Source organism: Drosophila montana, unplaced genomic scaffold, assembly GCF_035044405.1.
Source record: "Drosophila montana isolate Dmon_TW-CO22-7 unplaced genomic scaffold, ASM3504440v1 contig_3083_1, whole genome shotgun sequence".
In the NCBI taxonomy this organism is placed as follows: domain Eukaryota; kingdom Metazoa; phylum Arthropoda; class Insecta; order Diptera; family Drosophilidae; genus Drosophila; species Drosophila montana.
Window position 1 is genome coordinate 677,961 of NW_026997957.1, and position 22,291 is coordinate 700,251.

Genomic DNA, 22,291 nt, shown 5'->3' on the forward strand with positions numbered 1-22,291 from the left:
AAAGGATAATTGTTTAGTTTTATTATTTCCAAAATTTCCCAAAGGGGGGAGGAGCTTACGTTTGTGGAGAGCGTGCGCTCCAGCAGGCTGGGCAGCATGCCCTTGTAGGCGTGGCCGCTCTCCTGGGAAGAGGAACGCGGCAGGGAGCCACCTTTGGGCACATCACTTGGCTTTGGCGGCGCCGCCAGCACTGCGCCGATGCCGCACACGCTGAAGGGTTCGTTGACGGGCTGCACCTTGAGCGTGGCGCTGAGCTTCTGCACAAAGTCCACATAGATGTTGATCTGGCTGTAGGAGAAGGGCCGCTTGGGCGGCGTTATGGCCACGGTCAGATAATGCCACTGGCCGTCCAGCAGCGTCTTGGTGGCCGTCGCCGTCGTCAGGTATTCGCGCCGCGTCAAAGCAGCCACCACAACGTGTCCATTGGGCTGCACGAAGACCTCAAAGCCACAGCCGCTGGCCGTGTGCAGGGTGAGCAGCATGCGACGCGTGCTGCCCGACTGCGTCTGATCCGGCTGGACAGTGAAACGAACGAGCATGTGCAGGATGAAGCCATAGGCGCCGGAGAGTGTCCAGTTCTTGATATCGGGCACCAAAATGCCATCCGTCGGCTGCTCAATGGCAAAATACTGTGCACAACAATTGCTGCCGCGCAGACTCTGCAGCGCAATCACGACGAGCGTCTGGAAGGGATCGACTGTAAGTTTCTGACTGTTCCATTTAGATAACACGGCTCACCTGTTGCAGCTGCTTGCACTGGGCAAACTGATTGCCCTGTCGCAGTAGGGCAAATATGCACTTGAGCTCCGCGGGAACAATGCTGAGCTTGCTCAGCTCCTCGATCAGTTTGATCAGATTCTGGGCGCAGGCCTCGGCCAGCAGCTCGCCATGGAGTAGACAAGCGCAGACCACCTTGACGACGCGACTGCCGCAAGCCACAGTCTTGCTGGGATTCAGTAGAACAAGAAGACATCATTATTTGAAGGATTTGTGTTTGTTTTCAGCAGCGACTCACGTGCCATAGTTGTCCGTGCAGCCCTTGAGCAGCAGCAGGCTGACGTGCAGCTGCTCCGCTTCCTGCAGCGCTGGCAGCCACTGGAGCAGCTGCAGCATGACCTCGGGCAACACCAGCACACGCTGCTCCGCATCGTAGCCCAAACTGAAGCAGGCATCGAGCAGTGCCGTCGTCGGCGCTTCAAACTCGCGCATGCTGCCGAACAGCCGATCAATGCGTCCAGCCAGACGCAGCTGCTCGGCACAGAGCGGCGCGCTGTGCGTCAGGGCAGCCAGTGCATCCATGGTGCTGCTCAGCGCAGTCGTGTGCGCGATGTGCCAAGGCTGCGGGTAGAGAGACAACGAAAAAGTGAGCACCTGCTGGAAGTTAAGGAACAGCTATCAACTTGCCTGAATGAGCTGCGGCAGGCCGATCAGCAGCTCCAGCAAATTGGTCTCGCCAATGGCCTCGCTGACGGGCGCAGCGCCAGGTGCCAGAAATAGCTGCACGGCCGCCACGCTGGCGGAGAGCGCGCCCATATCGATGGCCACATCGCTGTCCGTGTCGCTGGTTATATCGAAGCTGGCGGCGCCGCTGTCAAAGTGCTTTGTCGCCAGCAGCTGCTGCAGTGCATCACAATAGAGTTGAATTAACGTAACTAGGTCTATTTGGCGCTGCAAAAAAAAAAGAGTTTAAAATAGCTGCTCGAGCTGGAATAGAGGCAAGCTACTCACTTCTTCTGGACTAGATTTTTGCAGCACAATCACCATCAGAGCGTAACAATTGAGCGCCACATGACGCAGGCTGCTGGCGCTCTCCCACAGCTGGAGAATGCGCATTATGATGGAGACCGTGGCCGGGCAAATGGCTCGCATGCCATTGCGCTGCAGCAGCCAAAAGGAAGACAGTTTATTATACATGGAAACACATAGACAAAGGGTTTACGAGAGAGAGGTGGAGACAGGTGGAGAGGCATGCGGGGGGACAAGGTTACAATATATGATAAAAGCGTTTTACCACTCACCAAGTTATCACAGTTTAGAAGCTGCCCATCACCCGAGCGTGGGGCGTTTGCACTAATTAGAGCGTTAGTATTTCTATATGTTGAGTTCAAGTTTAGAGTTTTCTGCATGGAAAGTATTATTGTAGAGCGACAGCAAAATGAAAATGAAATGATATTAGATTGAAGCAAATGAACAGAGAGTATACACACAGGCTAACTAGTGCAGAGGACAACAAAAACCAATTGTTGTGCCAGAGTTAAGTTACAGGTATCAACAAAAATAAAGATAATTAGCAATAAGATTTTGTTCCGGCTCTGTACGCTACCTGAGAGCCGCAAATGATTGCGCCCAGCACATGCAGCAGGCTCTCGCCGATATCCGCAAAGCCGAGCAGCGCCTCGTTCTGGAAACAGTCTGGAAACGAAAAAAAAAACAAATTAACAAATGCGTGGCGTCAGATAAGCAAAGCAATTACGCACCGTAGATAAAGGGCACAATTTCCACATGCACCGCGTGCGGCTTGTACGGCAGACGAGCGTAATCTGCCAATTGGCCGCGTAGAAAACTGCGCCATGTTAGATACGGATCGTACATGACCTCCAGGAATGAGGAAAAGCTGCGAAACAGATGACTCATGGCCAGCGTGGCGCGTCGCTGCTCCATTTGCTAGAAAAAACCTAAATTTATCTGTTGTAATTTTGTTTATTTTTTTTTGCCTACCTGGGCGAACACCTTGGTTAGTATGGCGATTAGATTGGGCTTGTACTCATACTTGATGATGGACAAGATATTGTCAAAGTGCCGGCACACAATAACCAAGCAGTCAATCAATATGGCCACCTGCTCGATGCCCTGCTCATCCAGGCTATCCGTCTCGCAGGCATCCCGTGCTACGATGATAAACTTGCCAATGGCGGGCAACAGCTCGTCCGGCAGCCGGCCCAGATGCGGTCCATTGTCCGGCTGCACCTCGTGCCACAGCGGACAGTTGGCGGCCTGAAAGTCCAATTGCAGCTGACTGCGCCAAATGTCCACAAAACGTGCCACAAACTCGCGAAAGTACGTCTCGTCGTTCTGCAAGAGAGAGAGATGAGGTGGGAGAGGGGGGTGAGGCTGGAGGCAACTGAAGCCTGGCTGTGATTATATAATCACTTATGCATTCGCTGGGGGGGCGACAACATGTCTGTGGCGAGGTGCCGTCGCCACTTTGTGGCGGTGATTAATGCACAAAAAATGGAAGGAAAAAAAAAACACGTCACCGCCCCCGCCCGCATCAACAAATGCCGCCGCCGCCCGCAGCAAGCGGAACAGCAAGCTCGCAGCAGCTTACCTTGGTTGTGTACTGCACCCACAGATTGTAGATGTCCTTTTTGTTGTCCATTTTTGTGTCTCAGCTATGCAAAAGCATTTGTTCCAACTTTTTTTTCGCTCACTTTCGACGCTGCCCACAGAAATTTGTTTACAAGCAGAAGAAGAAGAAGCAGCGGCAGCAACAAAAGTGTACCAAAAACAATTCACTGCTGCATTCGCCTGAAATATGGCAGCACTTTGTTAAATTTCCCTATATATATATATGTATGTGCTAATCGGTTAGGCGAAGGCGCACTTCTGTTAAGCACTTTTGCAAAATAACAAACATTTGTCAATAGCAATTTTTTCCATTGCACGGCGAGTGCTGCAGCCAACAGCTGATAGGCAGCTGTTCTAGGGTTGCCAGACCAATCGAGCAGTGCTGCAAAACAGTGTAAAGCAGTTGGAAAACAAGTGTTTAAAAATTACTCATCGCCGATTAGTGCATATCGATTTGTTGTCGCCGGAGTGACCGTTTTATTAGTGCTGCAAAATGTCGCATATTTTCAAACAAGCCAAATAATAAAAATGCGTTTTGTCTGTAGGCTGCTAAATGCGTATTTATTTTCGAGATTTTGTTTCGCTTTTGTTTTCAATTCTAGTAGCATTTGTTTTTCATTTTAAATTGTTTTTTTTTACATGATATTAGCTAGTAGTTGCGCTTGTTTGTTTAGTTTATCGTTTTTGGTGTTCATGCAGATATCTTTTGTTAAAAACAAACTATGTGTGTGTATCTTTGCTTTGCTTTGCATATCATTTTGATAGATTATTCGCAATAGGTGCAGTTACCGTTGCAAATGCGTCTATGCCTAGGCAACGAGTTTTGAGAGTATTCGCATCGATTTTTAGAAATATTACGATTAGTTTTGTTTGCTTTGCTTTTTCGGTTTTGGGTTTGGGGTTTTTCTTGCTTTTCTTGTTCGTTAATATAAAAAGGAAACATTATATTTAGGTCTAAATTATTATGATTTCTTTTGTTAATGCATAAGTTATTTAAAAGATTTAATTGAATAGCTTGAACCATTTTCTTTTGTGTATTACCTATATTATTTATCATTATCATATAATATAATCTTAATAAAAATTAATATGTAGAAGAAAAATCTTATGCCTCTGTTTCCGTTAGTTAAAGCTGTGAGTTTTTATCCGCATTAATTAGAAGGATAACAATTGTTATTATTAAATATTGTTATCGTTATCATAATATTTATAATAACTTTTTTTTGTATGTATTTCAAATATACTTAGGCTTTTTTGTCCATTTTTATCGCATAGTTTTTAGTTTTTTTTTTTAATTAAATAAACTTTAAATGTAGCATTACAATATCTAAAAAAATCTGCAGCGCTTCTCCAATTTATTGACTTGTAAATAAGTTGCGCGTTTTTTCCTTTTTTATACTTTTTATAAGTTTATTTATATTATTATAATTATTTTGTTGCTTTTTGGTATGCGAGACGTTCGAGACGAGCTCGATTGTTGCGAATAGAAAAATAATTCAAGTAAATATTTGTATATGTATTTTTTTGCTTTAGGTATATAGTACTTAATGTTTTCTTTTTCTCTCATCCTTTTAATTTTCTCTTTTGTTGTTATTGTATTTGTACCAATTAAAGTAACACTCTCCCGATCCGCGTCCTTTCGTGTGCGAGTTTCAGATTCATATTCGTATTTTTTTGTGGATACTGTAATTTTGAAATTGAATGAGTTAAGCTTATCTGCGAACTATCGTAATATGATGTGACTGCAGTTCAGTGTGTGTTAAGCTAAATATATAGTATAATCTATCATAGTTTTAAGTGTGTCTCTAACAGCTCTGAAGGTATTCAGGTTCGTTTCGCATTTGGATGCGTTCTTATCGATTGTTTTTTTGGGGGTAGAAATACTTTGGTTTCTGTTTGAGTTTGCCTGCTCCGCTTCGTCGTGCCGGAATCTCTTAGGATTCGAGCAGCGGCTCATTTTCCGAATCGGAATCTAACATTCTCCAGACCATGCGCCTGACGTTTCAGACTGCCGCCGTCGGCCCAGGTGGAGTTGAGATACTCGTCGTCATCGTCTTGCTCAAGTTTCTGAAAACAGATCGAAATGGGTTAAAAATAAATTTAAGTAAGTTCAACAAAGCTGCAAGCCGGTTCGAACCGGTCCGAGCCGTTAGAAAGTAAGAAAAAGTTTTATTCATTTGCTTAAATAATAATCTAATAAATTAAATCTTAACAGGAAGAGTTGGATAAGGAGTCGTAACCAAAACTGAACCGAAAACCGGATTCGAACCGTGAACCGCACAAACGAAAACGTATTTGGCTGTGCAGCCCTGGTCGAAAAGTCCTAAGCCCTGTTGTTGCCCGATGCTGCAAGCCAGTTTGAAGCCCGAACGGATAAAAAGTAAGAAAGGGTTTAATTCTCATTTACTTCAACAAGAATTTGCTAAACATTTTATTATCTTTTAGATTGAACTGTGAACGTAGCTTCGAAACAAGTCCAAAAATCGGTTTGGAAACGAACTAATTCGACCCTGGAATTTTCAAATTTTCAATACCAATAAACTGAGCCTTAACCGGAAGAGTTGGATAAAGAACAGGCGTACCTAAAACGGAACCCAATTTCCAGGTAAACTGGATTCGAACCGTCAACCTTACCAACTAAAATTTATTTAGTTGTGCAGCCCTGGTCGAAAAGTCCCAGTCCCAAATTTATGATAAAGGGAAATTCTTCGCATCCATAAACGGATTCTTACCCTTGCACCGAATTCGACGTGGACAGTACGCCATTCTCGAGTGAATCTCTGGACAATTCGTCGGCCATTTGGACTTTCAGCTGATGGCCAAACGAATTGATCTCCGAATTGGGCGTCATCTGTGAGCCGCCCGCCGGCGACTGGGCGGCGATGTAGTGGCCAGATGCGGTGATGGAGCCACCTTGCGATATGCACCTGGTCATGCCGGGACCGCCGTTGGGCAGGACACCCTCCAGGCAGCTGTCGTTCGTCGTCGAGTCCATGTTGACGATCTGGCTGCCGGCGGCATTGTCCGCCAAGACGGCGCCGTCGCTGTCATCGACGGCATCGATGTCATCGATGTCCATGTCCTCGGCGTTCTTGTCGAGCGGCGCCGTCTCCTCGTCCTCGTTGTAGATCTTGAAGTAGGCGTACGTCAGATAGATGACCGAAATGATGAACGAGGGTATGGGTATGGCCATGGAGTAGACGAGATTTAGCGTGTTCTGCCAATAGTCCAGATCGCTGATGACCAAACTGGGATCCACCTTGGAGTAGTAGCACGGGAACTTGATGCCAATCTTCGTGTAGCGCTTCAGCCAAATGGTGCAGTTCAGCATCGGCGGATAGCCGCAGCCCTTGACGTTGGGAAACAGCCGTGCGCCCACATAGTAATATATGGAATTGTTGCCCATGAGGCCCTCGTTCAGCTCGGAGATCTCATCGAAGGGCCGACGCTCGCCGGTTATCAGTGTGCCCGCGCCATCGTCCGAATCCTCGATCAGAAATCCGTTGGAGCCGTCGGCATCACCGAAATTTAGCTGCTCGAAGTGACCCGTGGCCATTGAGCCGGCGCCGGCGCCCATATCCAAGTCCATGTCTATGGTATTGGTATCGCCGGCGCCCAGATTATCGTACTCGTAATCCCGCAGTGCACGCTCGTAGCGATCCGTACGCTTAACGGGCGGCACAACGCGCTCCGCTTCGCGCAAATTGATGTGGTACTCCGTAAAGTTGAACTCGTCCGTGAAATTGTACAAATTGAGGCGATAATTAACGCGTATCTGTGTGCACGTATAGATGTCCTTGGTGCAGCCCTCACGGCACGACGACCACGAGCAGTTCTTAGCGCCGAAGTAGATCTCCGTGTCGTACGTTTCGCACAAGGCCGGCACCTCCTCGAACTGCATGAAGATCGTGGTGAACGCCGGTTCGATCACGAACGGCACCAGAAACAAAAACGCAAACAGGCTAAACGTGCCGAGGAGTATGAAAAATGCGGTCGTATAGAAGAGTAGCTTCTCTTTGCCGGTCCGTTTCTCTTCATCTCCCATGCTGTGGCTTTTGTCGTACCGATTTCTCGATTTCCGGCTCTAGCAGTTCCGTTTCCGGTTCGCTATACAAAATGGCGCAAGGTCTGGCGGCGCAGCAAAGTATTTCAAATTTAAGTGAGTGTGTGTGTGTGTGTGGGGCAGGCAGAGAGTGTGAGTTAGTTATTACTAATTGTATAACTATATTTACGCTTAAATATGTATATATATATTTATATATATGTATTATGTTGGGTGCACGAGAGCAGCGTTAATCAAGTGTTGCGAAGTTCCCGTTTCTGTTTAGCTTACGTTGCGGCTTAAGCTATTAATCGATAACGATAACGATAACTATAAGCTACTATTTAACGTTTACAACTACGGTGCAGTTATATCACAGGGCGAGTCGAGTACGTTTCGTTTCGTTTTGCTTTTGCTTTCTGTTGCTTTTGCTGTCGCTGTCGCTGCCTCTCCCATTTCCTCCTTCAGCTCTCATCACAGCAGCCGCTGCTGTGCAGCTGGAGCAGCAGCAGCATTTCGCCTGCAATTGTTCTTGTGCGTTGTTGTTGCTATTGTTGTTGTAGACGCTGTTGTTGCCCGACGCGCAATTAGTCTAAATATAATCCAGGGATGCGACAGAGCACGCATGTTAGCAGGCATTGGACACTCCACAAATCCTGACTTGCCTTGGCAGTATGTGTGCGTGTGTGTGTGTGTGCTGTCAACCTTTGCTAATTGCTTTATGTGTCCCAGCGGAGATGTTTCGTCAGCAGCCTTCGACGTTGCTGCAGTCGCGTCGCTGCTTTGCTTTAGCAGCAGCAGTAGCTACTCCTCTCCTCTCCTCTCCTCTCCTCCCTTCGTTCAGTTCTTGCCTTTGCTTGATTATTTTATGACTGCGGCAAAAGGCTGCGCACATGTGTACGTGCGGGCGTCTATATGTATGTGTGTGTGTGCACGGCCTGCCTATGCCCAATTTTGAGTAACGGCCTTTTCTCACTCTTCTGCTGCAGCTGATGTTCTTCTTCTTGTTGCTGTTGTTGTTGCTGCTGCTTAGCTTTGGGTATTTAGTTCATTTGTTGACAGTTGCTTTTAGTTTCAAAACAAAAAAAAAATTGTATGCTGGACGGACAAATGTTGTTTTATTTTTTCGCTTATTCCTTTCTTGCTTTCTTTCTTTTTTTTTTTGCTGTTTATTTTTTATTTATTTCACTGCACTCTTTGCTCTGTGCTTTGCTCTTTGCGTTTGCTCCTCACACTATTCGTGCGGCCACGTGCAGCTGAAACACTGTGCGTAGAGTAGTTAAGTAAGGGGTGGGGGGTTTGTCGAAATGCCGTTAGACGACGCGTAAGCGCTTCAAATGCGTTTAAAAATAGTTCTTGTTTGTTTTGGCTCCGGGACAGTACGCAGTGGCATTTCCATTGGCTTGTAGCTATTTTTATGTAACCACAACTATGTACATTTAAATGCCGTTGTACTTGTTATTCTTGGCGTTACACAGGGAAGAGGAGGGGACGCTCGTGTGCCGGAGTATTACGAAACGGAAATATGCCGCCGCCGAACAGCAGCTGCAGGCGAGGACAAAAGGAAGAAGCAGAGGGGAGGGGGGGGGGGGGACTGGCGCAGCTACAACTGGCGACAATGAGCTCACATGGGCAGCACTAAATAAACTACTTCAATGGAGTTGGCTCTGGCTACAGTGCCGTCGCGCGCAGTTTGGGCAGGGTGTGCGAAAAAAAAAATAAAAATTGGAGCCGCATGTAATTTTCAATTCATTTGGCACGCTTACATGGCACACACAAACACACAAACACACAAACACACACACAAATACACACATGTATATAGGGCGAGGTGGCAACATTATGCGGCATGGCAGCTAATATACTGGCACTGGCGGCGTGGAGGGGGTCGCCTTGGCGACTCCTCGTGCTTTGCACGAAACGATTTTTCATTTGCTTTTGTGATTCAATGGAGCCCAACTGGCAAATGGGCAAACGATTAAAAGGGGGCGGGGGGCGATCGGATTTGAAAGGGGGGCAACACTTCAAATATGATTCTGTTTTTATAACGGGCATTGGCCAATGACATTGTTGTTGTTGTTGTTGGTGTTGTTGGTAAGACATTAGGCCTCAGCTCGCAAGTGTCTCGCTGCGCTGCTGTGACGTCGCGTTGCGTGCGAGCCAGGCACACACACACACACACACACAGCAGTGGAGCGTGTGCATGTGTGAGTGTGTGCCTGTTTACTCAAGGTTCTGGCTACGATTACGCATTTTTCAATCAGCACAAAAGTTGTTTAACTAAAACCTGGCTCATTTACAATGTTTCAAAACATTTAAATGACCTGATTGCGTACGGGTCAAAAGTTCAAAATACAAAAAAAAGGAAAACAACACACAGACACACACACGGAGACACACGGAGGCACACACACACAGAGCATATTCACATTTTGTCATTTTCGCTGGAGCCTCGACCGACCGACAAAGAGGCGACGGCAATAAATGGCGGACGCAGGCGAACGGCGACAACGACGACGACGACGAGCGCGACGGCTGAACTCTTCACCGAAAGGACTGCCACTGGCGACGCTGCAGCTGAACGAGCTCCAGCAATGTGCGCGCGGCCCGAGCTTTTCGCTGCGCTACACCTTAAAAAAACACGTGCGGCATTCACGACTCTGCACAAGCTATGTAGCTGCCATGTTCAATGAAAGCGTACGGGCTATGCGGCAGTCGCTGTGCTCCAACCGAGCCCAAAAGCTTGCGCTCAAACGTTGTGGCCAGTGTTGCCCATCTCTAAAAAACTAGCTGTTTTCCATGTTAAAAATAGCTGTATTAAAATAACAAAGTGTACCTTAGGGTAAAGTGGGACAGAGAAAGGCAGAGTGTTGCCACCTTTTGCTGAAATTGGCAAGGTATCCCAAGGTGAAGGTTGCTGCAAAATGTTGTTACTCACTAATTTTGACATTATTTCAACACATTTCAAAATAATTTAAAATTTATTTAAACAGCTGCAAATTTTAACCGTTTCCAGCTAACTAGCGCTAAAAAAACAGCTGACTTAACAACACTGGCTGTGACCGTTATGGCCGTGTGTAAAGCTTGCAGCAGCAGCAGCAGCAACAGTGGCGGCCACCCCAATGGATGACGTAAAGCCAGCCACGATGACGCGCATGCGCCTGCGCCCAGCGACAGCTGCTCTCCCAAAAAAAAAAAAGAAAGAAAGAAAAAAAAAGTTCAGAGCTTCGCGAGAAATGTCAGAATTTCAGGCGTAAACAGCAGCAGGGAAAATGTGAGCTGCGAGCCGTGCAGCACGTCACACATATTTGGAACTGTTTGGAATTTTCTCGGCTCGAAGAACACGAAAAGAACAAATTACAAGTTTCGGTCAAATCAAATTTACTACTGCCTTAAAAACAAAACTGCGCAACGTAAAAAGTTAACAAACACTAAAAAATAAAAAGTATTAAGAAAAAGTCATCATTTAACGAATCCTGCTGCATTTCCATTATGAAACGACGCTGCATATAAATGTGCCTGTGTATGTCAGTGCTGTGTGTGTGCGTGTGAGTGCGTGTGTGTGTGTGCGAGTGTGTGTGTGTGTGTGTAGCATGTGCTTTGTGTGCGTGTGTGTGTCCGCGAACGTAAATAAACCTCAATAGCTGGCAGCACCCACAATTTGTAAATGTGAGTAACGTATTCTATTTAAAATATATATTAAAAAAAAACAACTTTCACTGCATTTGACCTTCGCCGTACAAGAAATGTTGCCTACTTAGGAGCGCATTCGTATTTAGAGAATAACCATATATATATATATATATATATAAGCTAACCCAACCACAAATTGTCGTCGTCTCTCAATCAACAATGTGAAATTCTCAATAACACTTGGCATTGATTATTCAATGGGCTGATACCAAACAAAGGGCAAGTCGTCAAACTTGTAGAAAACTTAGTAATTTTGTCAATATTCTACAGAAGTTTTTGACAAGTTTCATATTTTTTAGGCAAGTTCAAGATTGCGTTCGCCTAATACATTGTTTTTTATACTATCTATATATTAGTAGGACGAATTAAGTTAAACTAATGGTTAAAACTGCTCCAACACAGTGAGAATACCTTTTAAAATAATAAAAAAAACCAAAAACCAAGCAAGTTTTCAAATTTAAAAAGCCAAACAAATCGTTACAATTACAAATATTCTCTTATAAATATAATTTAATATAATATAATAATATGTACAGCACATTATTATACATTAAGTTTGCCAACAATGAACTGAATCATTTGTTTATTTACATCTTTTTAATATTTATAACAATTAGAAATATTGCTAGGCAGGGCAAATCTGTGTTCAAATTTAGCGCCTTTTTATAAGGCCACTTTGCAGCAAGTTGGCAGCACTGTGTCGCACAGCTGCTTTGGTTGCGATAATATCGATATATGTATATCGATAGGCGAGCAACAATCGTAAGTCAGCCAAAGAGAGAAACAAAATAACAAAGACAGCCAACAAGTGAAATTCAATTGAAAATCAAAGCTTTACGCAAATTGCACATAATATTTCTATAGACTTTTAACATGGGCGCCGCCGTACTGCCCATATTGTTCTTCACCGGCCTGTGGGCTGCCGTCGGCATTGGCGGTTCGATATTTACGCCCCGGGGACCGCAACAGAAGCTGACTCAGTGCATTCTGTTGCTAACCGCGGGCTGCTGCTGGCTCTTCTGGCTGTGCTGCTACATGGCGCAAATGAATCCGCTGATCGGACCCCGACTGAGCAAAAAGGTGATACAGCTGGTGGCCCAATCCTGGAACATGCCCATCAAGGAAGGCTAAGCCGCATAGCCGCATTAATCATCTCTCTCTCTCTCTCTTACTTTTGTTGTGTAAATCTCTTAAAGCACGGGCCAAGTCGGTCTGTTTTTTTATACTTAACTTAATTTATAGTGCAAATTGTTAACTATGTGCATTCCAGCGCAAATATAGAGCAAATATATATACATATTTATATGCACACGATATGTACTAAAAAAAAACTAGAAAAGAAAACTCTTTTCGCATAGCCGCACACTAAATACCCTTGCAGACAGATGGATGTGCTCCTTTGGCAGCTATATGATATAGAAATCCAATTCCAGCATATGTACAGCTTGCAATAGGAAGTATGCTAAGTTTATTGAGGGTGGACATATGCACATGGATGCTGATTAAGAATAAAAATACTTAATAGATCCTCACCTATGCGTTGCTTTGGCTATGGATATGGTTCGGCAGCTATACGAGATAAAGGAATCCCATTCCAGGCGGACTTGACAGATACATGGACCCGGCTGTTGATGCTAATCGAGAGTATAAAGACTCTATGGAGCCTCTCCTATGGGTTGACCCTTTATCGACAAATTTTGAATACCCTCAACAAGAAAGTAATCCAATTCCAGGCGGACAGAAGGACACTTCCACCCGGTTGTTGATGCTGATCAAGAGTATAAAGACTCTAAGGGACCTCTCCTATGCTTTACATATTCCACGACATATTTACAATACCCTCAACGAGAGTATACAAAAATACACTCGCTTGGTTCAGTGCGACGCCGACGTCATTCGCAACACGCCCACCCACTGCGCCTGGCTCTTGGCGACCCTGTCCCTGTGCCCTGCATCCAAAACTAGGAAGGAAAGGGGCGGCAACAAAAGGGGGGCGTAGTGCACATGCTCCCCGGTCACGCGTAGCTTAATCAATGAAAAAGCAGCGCCAGCAAGTCGCAAAGGGAGAGAGGGGAGGGAGACAAGCAGAGAGCAGGAGCTGCCTCGTGCAAAACGTGAATGCGGTTTTATTGATTTTGTAATAAAAATGCGCGCGCATCGCTCTGATTTCTGGATAGCCAGCCGAGAGCAAAGCTGGGCTGGCGACATATTGTCGACGGTCAGGAGATGGGAGATGGAGACGAGCCCAGCGAGCACACGAGTGCAGCAATAAAGCTGGCAGAGAGACAGAAACAGTTGGCAATTCAGTGCGAAAATTGTGCAAAGCCAGGCAGGGAAAAAGCAGCCCAAGTCCGCAAGTGGCAAATGGCAGCTGTCAACTAAATGGAAAATAGCAAAAAAAATAAAAAATAAATAATAATAATTAAAACTAGCTGCTAAAAACGTTAACTATCAAAATTAAGTGCACGCTTGGCGAGGGGCGAGCTCTAAAAAAAACTAGAAAATTGAAAACTTACAAAAAAAATCAATAAGTCAAGTTGTGTGTGAAACTGAAAGCAACGCCCCCCGCAGCTCCACACACATATAATAAAAAAAAAAAACGTAATCTCGCTAAGTCAATTCTGGGTTATATAACAACGCGCGACAAGGCGACAGTTTGCGTGGGACGTGGAATCAATCGATAGAAACAGAAACAAGATGCGCCAATAAATTGGGCACACGCCAGGGATTCGAGGGGATTAGAGAGCAAACTCTGGAGAGGATTAGGGAGGATTAACTAGAAGCAGAAGCAGGCACGCAATAATGGGCAAGAAAAAGGTGGCCACGGAGGATTTGGTGGTGCCGCCGCAGGATACACGCATCTGTGGCACCATCTGCATATGCCAGATGACGCTGGTGCTCAGCTCCGTGGCGCTGGTCTATCTCACCGTCGCCATTTATATGCCATCGACGCGCGCCTTTAAGAGCGGCATCGATCCGACGCCCGTCATGTGCACAACGACGCGGGCGGTGAACAAGGACAACTGCGAGTGGGGCAGCTGCGGCGAATGGTGCCTGAGCAAGACATCTGGCGCCTGCATACAGATCTATGTGAATCTGCGCGCCAATGGCACAAATCTCACCTTCCAGAACTGCACGAATTCGGCGAACAAGACGTGCTACGGCATCGATCAGGATCGCGCCGACAAGGCGCGCTGCATCAACGACGAGTGCAAGAATCTCACGGGCACTTTTAATTGCACGGCCGGACAATGCCTCAACATAACGGACGCCTTCGAGTGCGTCTTCCACAACAGCGATGCGCCCGTAAAGTGCTCGGGGCGACGCGGCAAGATCAATTGCATGGACATCAGCGGATTGTTCTCGTGTAGTCGCGGCACGTGCCGCAAAATACGCACGCCGTACAATTGCGATAGGCGCTGCGTGGACATCCCGACGCGGAACAAGAACGTGGTGGTGCTCAGCGGGGACAAGGTGTATTTGTCGCAATGCCAGAATGCGATCAATGCCGAGACCTTGGAGGAGGTGTGGAACGAGTCGAACGACAACGTGGCCATGACATCGTGCTATTACATCAAGAACACGTCGGATCGCGTCGATGCGGTCGACTGCATCAATGGCTCCACGCTGGAGCACAGCATGCTCAGCGATCTGACCAACTTTACATATCTCAGCCATTTGCATGTGTCCGTCGCGACTCAGGTGCCGGAGATAGCGCCGCCCGACGTCGACCTGACCATTTCGAATGAGTCCAAGCTGATGATCAATCTGGAGGGCTGCGTCAATACGCTGCAGGATGAGTGCAAGGAATTCCTGAAGGTTTTCGGCCGCGATGGCAGCGATCACAATGCCCGGGCACGTTTCCCCTGCTTCTATTCGCCATCCAAGAAGGATATCGTTGTGGCCCGTTTCGATCTGGAGGTCACCTATCGCCAGTTTGTGTTCGCCTCGGTCGTGCCCTCGGTGCTGTTCGTGATATCCTGTTCGATTCTAATACTATGCCAGACCACCGTCTATGTGGGCGACGATGCCAAGATGCGTTTCAAGGGCTGCGTCGACACCGCATCCGTTCTGTCCAAGACCAACGCCGGCGCACCGACCAGCGGCGACATGGCCGCCGGCGGCGGCGGCGGTGGCGACGAAGTCATGGCCCTATGAGATCCGTCACGTAAGCTACCCCAAATCCATCCCCATAATGAAAATCGTAACTATTCTAAAATCTGTGCTACCATCGGAGCTAATCAGCATTTGCCTTGCCTAACTGACAACCTTGGGTAAATCTAATATAGGTTAAGGATCACCTAGTTGCAGGACGATAGATAATGCACGTTAGAGGCAACCTTTAAGGATTATAGTATATTAGAGTTAGAAGAATTCACACAAACCTAGAACGCTTAGGAAAGAACTCTTTGGGACTTGCCCTTTGAAAATTCCCTTCAATATATAACGCCCAACCTATGATCATCACCTAGAAACCTCCTTAAAGCGAGGTTCTTTATGGAAGTTCTCTCTCACATCTACTCTTCAGGCTTTCCTTTCAATACATAAGAACCTCCTTAGCACCTTTCCTTATAAAAGTCCTCTCGCTCCTTTACTTTTCAGGCTTCCCTCAGGCGATATATAACGCCTAACCCATGGTCAGCACATAAGAACAACCTAGACCCTCCCTTATGAAACTCCCTTTTAACTCTGCTCCAATTACCAGATATTACTCAACTAAAGTTAGATCATATCTTTAAGGCTTAACATAGAATAGACATATAATAACTTGTTAGAATCTTCCTCTAATAAAATTCCTTTATCTCCGCTCTGCTTTTCAGGCATTCCTCTGCTCCAGGAAGACAGTCCGGTGCATCAGACGGGCGTCTTCGCTTTGCAGTAAATGGAGTTGGGCATTGTTATCAATCGCAACACTTTGTAATCCTTCCATCGAACTTCTAACAGACCACAGACACCTGAGCGGCTTGCAAGGACACAACTGAGCTAACACAGCAAAATCACAAAGAAAAATATATAAAACATAACAAAACTCTACACCACATGCGAGGCACGTGAAAATTCTCGAGTTACGGAACAGAATCAGAAGACAATATTAGTATAATTTATATATATATCTTTTTCGGATAGATTAGGCCACATACTGAGAGTAATTGGCGTCGGCGAATGTTGATTCGATTATTTAACTTTAAGTTGATATCCATATAGAGAATACATAAATGCACTCAATGCACGGGGCACAGACACACACACAATCCACAATCAGACAGAGACACAGCCACATGAAGACAACACCCACAAAAAGGGGATTAGAATCGGCCCTTAGGAGCAGGCGGATAATATCAGCAATGGTCAAACGGTTTGGAGGGATGCGTGATCAAAACTAAGAAGATTTCAACAAAACTAAAGACAACTAGAAAAAAAACTAAAAACAAAAAAAACGTTAAACTAACAAACAAAATTTAGCTAAAATTAAAGCAAAATCCAATTGCAATTTTAAAAACCAAAAACAAAGACTTAGACTAAAGACAAAAAACCAAATCCATTTCGACAAGACGAAAAGCAAAGAGAGAGAAACTTGCGGGTTAACAAAAAAGGAGAAGTTAAGGTAACTTTAGGCTAAGGGGAGAGCGGAGACGTAAAGTTGTTTATTGTTGTAGGCTCGGCGAGCAGCAAAGTTAGCGGTGTTCATTTTTAAGGCTTTTAGTGATAAAAATTACAAAAAAAAAACCAAAAGAAACAAAAACTTTTATCCACACACACGACACACACTCGATAAAAAGTAATCATGAAGAAGAGCTCAACGCTGACAACGACAACGTCGATGCCGACGAGTCCGACGCTCTCGGCACAGACCCTGTCGGCCAGCAAAATGAGCCTGAGCAGCAGCAGATCGGGCCGATCCTCCTGCCAATCGCACGGTCCCATCCGGCCGGGCAGCGGCTGCGTCGACGCCATCAAGGCCAAGCGCGACGAGATCGAAATCGATAGCATACTCGAGAAGGCGAAATTCTACACCTCCGTGTGCCTTGGTAAGTTCTAGGATTTAGATCGATTTATATCATGGCTGCAAATCCATTAAAAGTAAAGGCTCTGGTTCGAATCCTGAAGTTGTTTGTGTTACACTTCACATTCTCATAATCAAAAGTTCTAGGTTTGAACTGTGAAATGTGATTTTTCGCAAGGTTTGAACCGTCACGCTGTTTCAAACCGTGAAACTGATTTCACAGGTTGAATCGGTTTAAAGCTCAAGGCTTTGATTTGAACCCTGAAGCTGGTTGCCTTCCCTTCACATTCTCATAACCAAAAGTTCTGAGTTTGAACTGTGAACTGTGATTTTCCAGAGTTAGAACCGTCAAGCTGGTTCAAACCCTGGAGCTGGTTATCTTGCACTTCTCATTCTCATCATCAAAAGTTCACAGTTCGAACTATGAACTTTGTACAGGGTTCGAACCGTCAAGCTGGTTCAAGCCGTGAAACTGGTTTCATATGTTGATGTTCAAGCTTTAAACCGGCTTTGGTTCGAACCCTAAAGCCGGTTGTCTTCTCATAATCAAAAGTTCTAGGTTTGAACTGTGATTTTCCAAAGTTAGAACCGTCTAGCTGGTTCAAACCGTGAAACTGGTTTTTCACATCACATTTATAGCTTCATAATCAAGTCTCAAACAGGTTTGCAGCCTTTGTTTACACCCGAAGCACTTTTAACAACATATTCTAACCGACTGGGGTTACCTTTCCCTCTTATAGGTACGACTGCCATACTGTCGGTGTTCACATTTCTCTTCCTGATACCCTTTGTCGTGGATCCCGCCATCTCAACAATCATAGCCGACTACGATCCGGTGCCGGTGACCTGCGTTGTCATCGATCACATCTATGCGGAGGGCATCAAGAACTGCACCTGGAGTTCGTGTCGCGAGGGCTGCACCTCATCACTCACAAAGTAAGTAGAGAGAAGGCTATATACGATTCTTTACTGTAACTTTGTGGTTTCTCTCTGCCAGGTGCCATCAGCTGTTTGTCAACTATACGCGCATTCCGTACAGCGAATGGGAGCGCAATCCTCGGGACTTGGAGCGCGTCAAATGGGATGTCAGCTATACAAAGTTTCTGATCAACTCCGAGGGTTGCGGCTATCCGCCGACGACCAACTGCAGCGTCTTTGCCAGACAATATGGGTAGGCTCTCCGCTCTACTGATTAATTACAAATAAGTATCTAAATCTTCTTTGAAATTCTCGACAGCTTCTCTCACATTGGCGAACCGTTTCCCTGCTATTATAGTCGCGCCTATCCGCAGGTTGTCATCGGTCGCTACTCGTGGGAGAATAATCTGTACCATCTGGTGCTCTCGCTGATAATACCGAATGTGCTCTTCGCCATCTCGATCGGGGTGCTCAGCTATTGGTATTGCCCCTGCTGTGAGAAGGCGTGCAATAAATCGTCACGGGTCTATGCCGAAAAGTTTCCAACCAAGGAAGAGTGAGTTGACTTTGAAATAAACCAACCGCAGTCAAGCCAAGCATCATCTAGTTTTTGTGTTCTCATACGACAAATTTAAACCTAACCCTATAAAAAACTCGTAATGTAGTAAAATACCCAAAACATACACAAAATACTTTATATTTATAATAATCCATTGTGCCTTGTATTGAGATTGTCAAAAGTTATCGTTGATCGTATATCGTATATCGTTTATCGTATATCGTCTATCATATTGTTATCGATTGTAATTGTTATGCTCTATAATCCTGATTAGCCTCGGAAATCTTCTATCTTAAGTTTGTTTGTAAAACTCGTCTCGATTTTAAGTTCCATTTGACAGACTTTTCATGCGTTTTACGTTTCTTTTTTCTCTTTGTACAAATTATTTTCAGGATCGTTAACTGCATGAAATGTAATATGGAAAAGTCGTTAACTTTAAAAGTATATTGAATAACTCTGAAAAGCGACAGTGCCTGAATTTTCGTGCTCCACCCCCTCCCCTTCATTATAAGCTAGGTCGATGGACTACAACTTTGTTAGTTTAATTAAAACTAAGTTCAAACAATCGCTTTGTTGGAGATCACGCTCAGTACACAAAAACCTGGCTTTGAAAAAAAGTTACTCTGAAGTGTCCTTAGCAAATAATTTTCTTCACGCATTAGCCCGAGCTCAGCTTCAAGCTGCCAACTCGCAATTTATTTTATAGAAAGCACTTCAAGAGCGCTAAATCGAAACTCATTCGAACTCTCAACAAGACTTTTTCCACAACTAAAGAGCACAAACTGATATATACTGCATAATATAGATATAGTCTATAATATATAGTCTACAGATACTTTTAAGTATCCCTCCAAAAATTCTGCACTAGTCCAGACTTTGAATATTATTCACTATACAACGCTCAGTTCAAATGCGACCAAACAAATAAATATCTAATTATATAAAATATATTTTTTAACTAAAATAATAGTAGCAAGTTTGCAGTATTTCTAGTTATTTAACTTTGATTTTTGCATGTTTTACTTTAAGATAAATACACCCAGAGAAAAGAACTAGAGCTATATCTAAGATCGAACTTTATTTTCAGAATATTCATTCCAAAATATTTATCATTTTCTTTAAAAGTATTCAATCTTGAAAAACAAGTTTATTCAAACTTAATTTAAGAAGTAAGAATAACATTCTTTTAAAAGATTTAATGTTTAAGAGGAAAATTATAAAAAAAGAAGACTTGGTTTAAGTGCTGAAATCTTATTACAAGAATTTGCATGCTTAAACTAAGCATTCGAAAATTTTCTCACTGCAAGTAAAATAGATTTCATATTGAATCTGGTTTTAAAGAATTTCGAGTTTCTTTAAATTAGAACTTTCTTAAAATGGAAATTGTTTTAAAAGAAAATTGCGAAAAAAAGGCTTGGTTTAAGTACTGAAAACTTGGAATAAGAATAAGAATTTGCATGCTTAAAAAAAGTTTTAAAAATCTCAATGCATGTAAAAGATTTCATATTGAATCTGGTTTTAAAGAATTTCGAGTTTCTTTAAATAAGAACTTTCTTAAAATGGAGTTTGTTTTAAAAGAAAATTCCGAAAAAAGGCTTGGTTTAAGTACTGAAGATTTGGAATAACAATTTTCATGCTTTAACTAAGTTTTAAAAGTAAAAGATTCCACATTGAATCTAGCTTTAAAGAATTTCGACTTTCTAACAATTTCTTTTTACAAAAACTTGCTTAAAATACGAATCTAGCTGCATTTTCTCTGAGTGTATTTGGCATAGGCCAGTTATAGAACTTTTGGCATGTACCTAACTAATTGTAACTGAATGATCTGGTATTTAATCTGATATTGCTTTGATGTAACTCGCTGATTAGAAATGATTTTTGAACTTTGTTCCAATCAATTCTTTTAGCAAACTTCTGTGTCACAGCGATGAAGAGGATGAAATGGAATACTAGCAATAAATTAAAATTAGTTAATATCCTCAAATAACAAATAGCTAATTAACTTTGTAGTCTGTACCAAAAAAACACAAATACACACAACATATAGCTTATAAATATTATAGAAGAAAAGCCATCTGCCATTAAAATATAGGAGACATTTCTCATAGCGGAGCATTGAAATCAACTTAAGATCTTTAAAAAACATATTTAAATCTTTTCATTGCCAATTTTCACACACAACTTTTATGCTTTATACATTTATCTTAAATAGTGAACTTGAGTTCGAATATTGAAAGCTTTTGTTCTACTTTCGCTTGCTTTTGAACGCATCGCGATGCTCCGCCTTTCCCATAGATAAAATCTCAATTTCTCAAACTTAAAACAAAAAAACAAAACTAAGCTTGTTTTCAAAAAGAATTGTGATAGTAGTCATAAACGAAATATTAAGTAAAAATTCGTAAAAAAAAAAATCAAACAAAATTGTATAACTAGTAAAAAGTCTGTCTTGCAGCAGAGATATTCGATAAATTGGTCGTACCCATAGAAATCGGAACCAAAACGCAAAAAAAACAATATACTCAAAATATTTAACAGAATTCACACACAATTTGCGACATTTTGAACATAGTTTTAAACATCTTATGTAAAAAATAATACTTATAAAAAATGGAACATTTAATGGAATCATATAACAAGTATATGTATATATATATACGTATATATAGCTTGATAGCAGAACCGATTTAACGCACGTTGCTTATGAGAATTTTTTAAATCAAACGACAAAACAAAAATATTTGAAAATGCAAAAATGATTACAAATTTTTTACTTAACGTGTCTTTATCAATAAACAAATTTAACAAGCTAACGGCCTAATTAATAAACAATTACACTATAACAATAAAAAGAGAAGAGAATTTATGTTCGTTTTATTCAAAAATCAAACCTCAGCCCAGTAATTGACCCAATTGTAGCTAGTTAGCATCTGCTACTAAATATTGTTCATAATTTCATTTATTTATTAAGTTAACAACAAGTTAATGTTCTCTGAACCATTGTGCCTTGACTTTGGGGGGATTTAGGAGAAGAACTCCAAAGATTGGATTATTCTTAATTTGTGTATTTTATACGAGAACCTACACAGCATCTAGTTACAAGTAATTATTGGGTTATACCCTAAGAAACCGTGGAAGGATATAAAAATAATAAATAATAAACGTGTACTGCCTAAGATATACGAGATTATGTACTTCAAAGTTGTAAGGCTCTAGCTTTTAAAGTTTCCGAAGGATAGACGCAGTTTATCATCCTGTTCAAAAGTATATACTTTATTGGGTCTGCACCCACCTCTAAACTAATTTCACCCATTTTCCACTGGTTTAGGCCATAAAAAATGAAATATTTAATGCCAAAGAGCCTTAAGTAAAGACAAAGGAAGATCATGTTTAGGCACAAGGTACGCTTGCATAGCTCTTTAGCTGAAGATTAAACCTGGCAGAAGTACTAGGGTTTTCACCAAGAGAGAGGGAGAGAGACAAGGAGAGAGTAAGAAAAAGAGAGAGAGAAAGAGACAGAGAGAGAGAGAGAGAGCTGGGCTAAAGCTTTTGGTCTGCGCAGGCGTCGGAGCGGCGAAATTGGGCCAGCTGGTTGAACTTTGGGCCAAGGGTTTGTTTTGTGAGATTGACTTTCGTTTTCACTTGAAAAAGTAAAAGTGCGCAGCGCGAATAGTCCTTTAGTCAGCCCTGGCCAGGACACTCGCCAGGCCAGTTGCAAGTCGGAGCAGGC

The 22,291-nt window shown here is 43.4% G+C and overlaps 5 protein-coding genes across 7 annotated transcripts in view; 3 read left to right on the forward strand and 2 right to left on the reverse strand.

The window, feature by feature from the left end:
• LOC135430754 (neurobeachin-like protein 1) overlaps positions 1 to 3,684 on the reverse strand; it is a 42,863-nt gene extending 39,179 nt beyond the window's left edge. Inside the window, exons 1-10 of one of the 2 annotated variants that reach the window (XM_064685542.1) lie at positions 3,329 to 3,684; positions 2,719 to 3,072; positions 2,478 to 2,664; positions 2,324 to 2,412; positions 2,019 to 2,120; positions 1,729 to 1,878; positions 1,405 to 1,668; positions 1,016 to 1,338; positions 739 to 946; positions 60 to 683 (exon numbers count right to left, since the gene is read on the reverse strand). In XM_064685542.1, coding sequence (XP_064541612.1) covers positions 60 to 683; positions 739 to 946; positions 1,016 to 1,338; positions 1,405 to 1,668; positions 1,729 to 1,878; positions 2,019 to 2,120; positions 2,324 to 2,412; positions 2,478 to 2,664; positions 2,719 to 3,072; positions 3,329 to 3,379 — 2,352 coding nt within the window. In that variant the 5' untranslated portion in view covers positions 3,380 to 3,684. The remainder of the gene's footprint in view (positions 1 to 59; positions 684 to 738; positions 947 to 1,015; positions 1,339 to 1,404; positions 1,669 to 1,728; positions 1,879 to 2,018; positions 2,121 to 2,323; positions 2,413 to 2,477; positions 2,665 to 2,718; positions 3,073 to 3,328) is intronic. The other variant, XM_064685543.1, reaches the window with a different exon arrangement.
• A 1,159-nt stretch (positions 3,685 to 4,843) lies between these two features.
• tipE (temperature-induced paralytic E) lies at positions 4,844 to 10,027 on the reverse strand. Its single transcript, XM_064685512.1, has 3 exons — positions 9,820 to 10,027; positions 6,081 to 8,654; positions 4,844 to 5,415 (listed from the first exon to the last, which is right to left on the reverse strand). The coding sequence occupies exons 2-3, from the start codon at positions 7,391 to 7,393 to the stop codon at positions 5,352 to 5,354; spliced, it is 1,377 nt and encodes a 458-aa protein (XP_064541582.1). The 5' UTR covers positions 7,394 to 8,654; positions 9,820 to 10,027; the 3' UTR covers positions 4,844 to 5,351.
• A 1,812-nt stretch (positions 10,028 to 11,839) lies between these two features.
• Positions 11,840 to 12,392, forward strand: VhaM9.7-c (Vacuolar H[+] ATPase M9.7 subunit c). Its single transcript, XM_064685572.1, has one exon. The coding sequence runs from the start codon at positions 11,957 to 11,959 to the stop codon at positions 12,212 to 12,214; it is 258 nt and encodes an 85-aa protein (XP_064541642.1). The 5' UTR covers positions 11,840 to 11,956; the 3' UTR covers positions 12,215 to 12,392.
• A 1,420-nt stretch (positions 12,393 to 13,812) lies between these two features.
• Teh3 (tipE homolog 3) lies at positions 13,813 to 16,890 on the forward strand. The gene is made up of 2 exons (XM_064685589.1): positions 13,813 to 15,251; positions 15,904 to 16,890. The coding sequence occupies exon 1, from the start codon at positions 13,886 to 13,888 to the stop codon at positions 15,239 to 15,241; it is 1,356 nt and encodes a 451-aa protein (XP_064541659.1). The 5' UTR covers positions 13,813 to 13,885; the 3' UTR covers positions 15,242 to 15,251; positions 15,904 to 16,890.
• Positions 16,869 to 20,950, forward strand: Teh2 (tipE homolog 2). 2 transcript variants are annotated; one of them, XM_064685591.1, is made up of 5 exons: positions 16,869 to 17,112; positions 17,828 to 18,023; positions 18,085 to 18,258; positions 18,325 to 18,561; positions 20,472 to 20,950. In XM_064685591.1, the coding sequence occupies exons 1-5, from the start codon at positions 16,869 to 16,871 to the stop codon at positions 20,515 to 20,517; spliced, it is 897 nt and encodes a 298-aa protein (XP_064541661.1). In that variant the 3' UTR covers positions 20,518 to 20,950. The 2 variants fall into 2 exon arrangements, with proteins under 2 accessions (XP_064541661.1, XP_064541660.1); XM_064685590.1 differs by lacking the exon at positions 20,472 to 20,950 and adding an exon at positions 18,957 to 19,540.
• The last annotated feature ends 1,341 nt before the right edge of the window (positions 20,951 to 22,291 follow it).

Excerpts from the sequence above, each read along its gene's own strand:
- Teh3 (XM_064685589.1), top strand. The coding sequence starts at position 13,886 with ATGGGCAAGAAAAAGGTGGCCACGGAGGATTTGGTGGTGCCGCCGCAG.
- Teh2 (XM_064685590.1), top strand. The coding sequence starts at position 16,869 with ATGAAGAAGAGCTCAACGCTGACAACGACAACGTCGATGCCGACGAGT. Across the intron at positions 18,259-18,324 it reads GTCTTTGCCAGACAATATGG|CTTCTCTCACATTGGCGAAC; the intron begins GTAGGCTCTCCG and ends AATTCTCGACAG. Across the intron at positions 18,562-18,956 it reads AAGTTTCCAACCAAGGAAGA|GATCGTTAACTGCATGAAAT; the intron begins GTGAGTTGACTT and ends AATTATTTTCAG.
- VhaM9.7-c (XM_064685572.1), top strand. The coding sequence starts at position 11,957 with ATGGGCGCCGCCGTACTGCCCATATTGTTCTTCACCGGCCTGTGGGCT.
- tipE (XM_064685512.1), bottom strand. The coding sequence starts at position 7,393 with ATGGGAGATGAAGAGAAACGGACCGGCAAAGAGAAGCTACTCTTCTAT. Across the intron at positions 5,416-6,080 it reads ACGTCGAATTCGGTGCAAGG|AAACTTGAGCAAGACGATGA; the intron begins GTAAGAATCCGT and ends ATCTGTTTTCAG.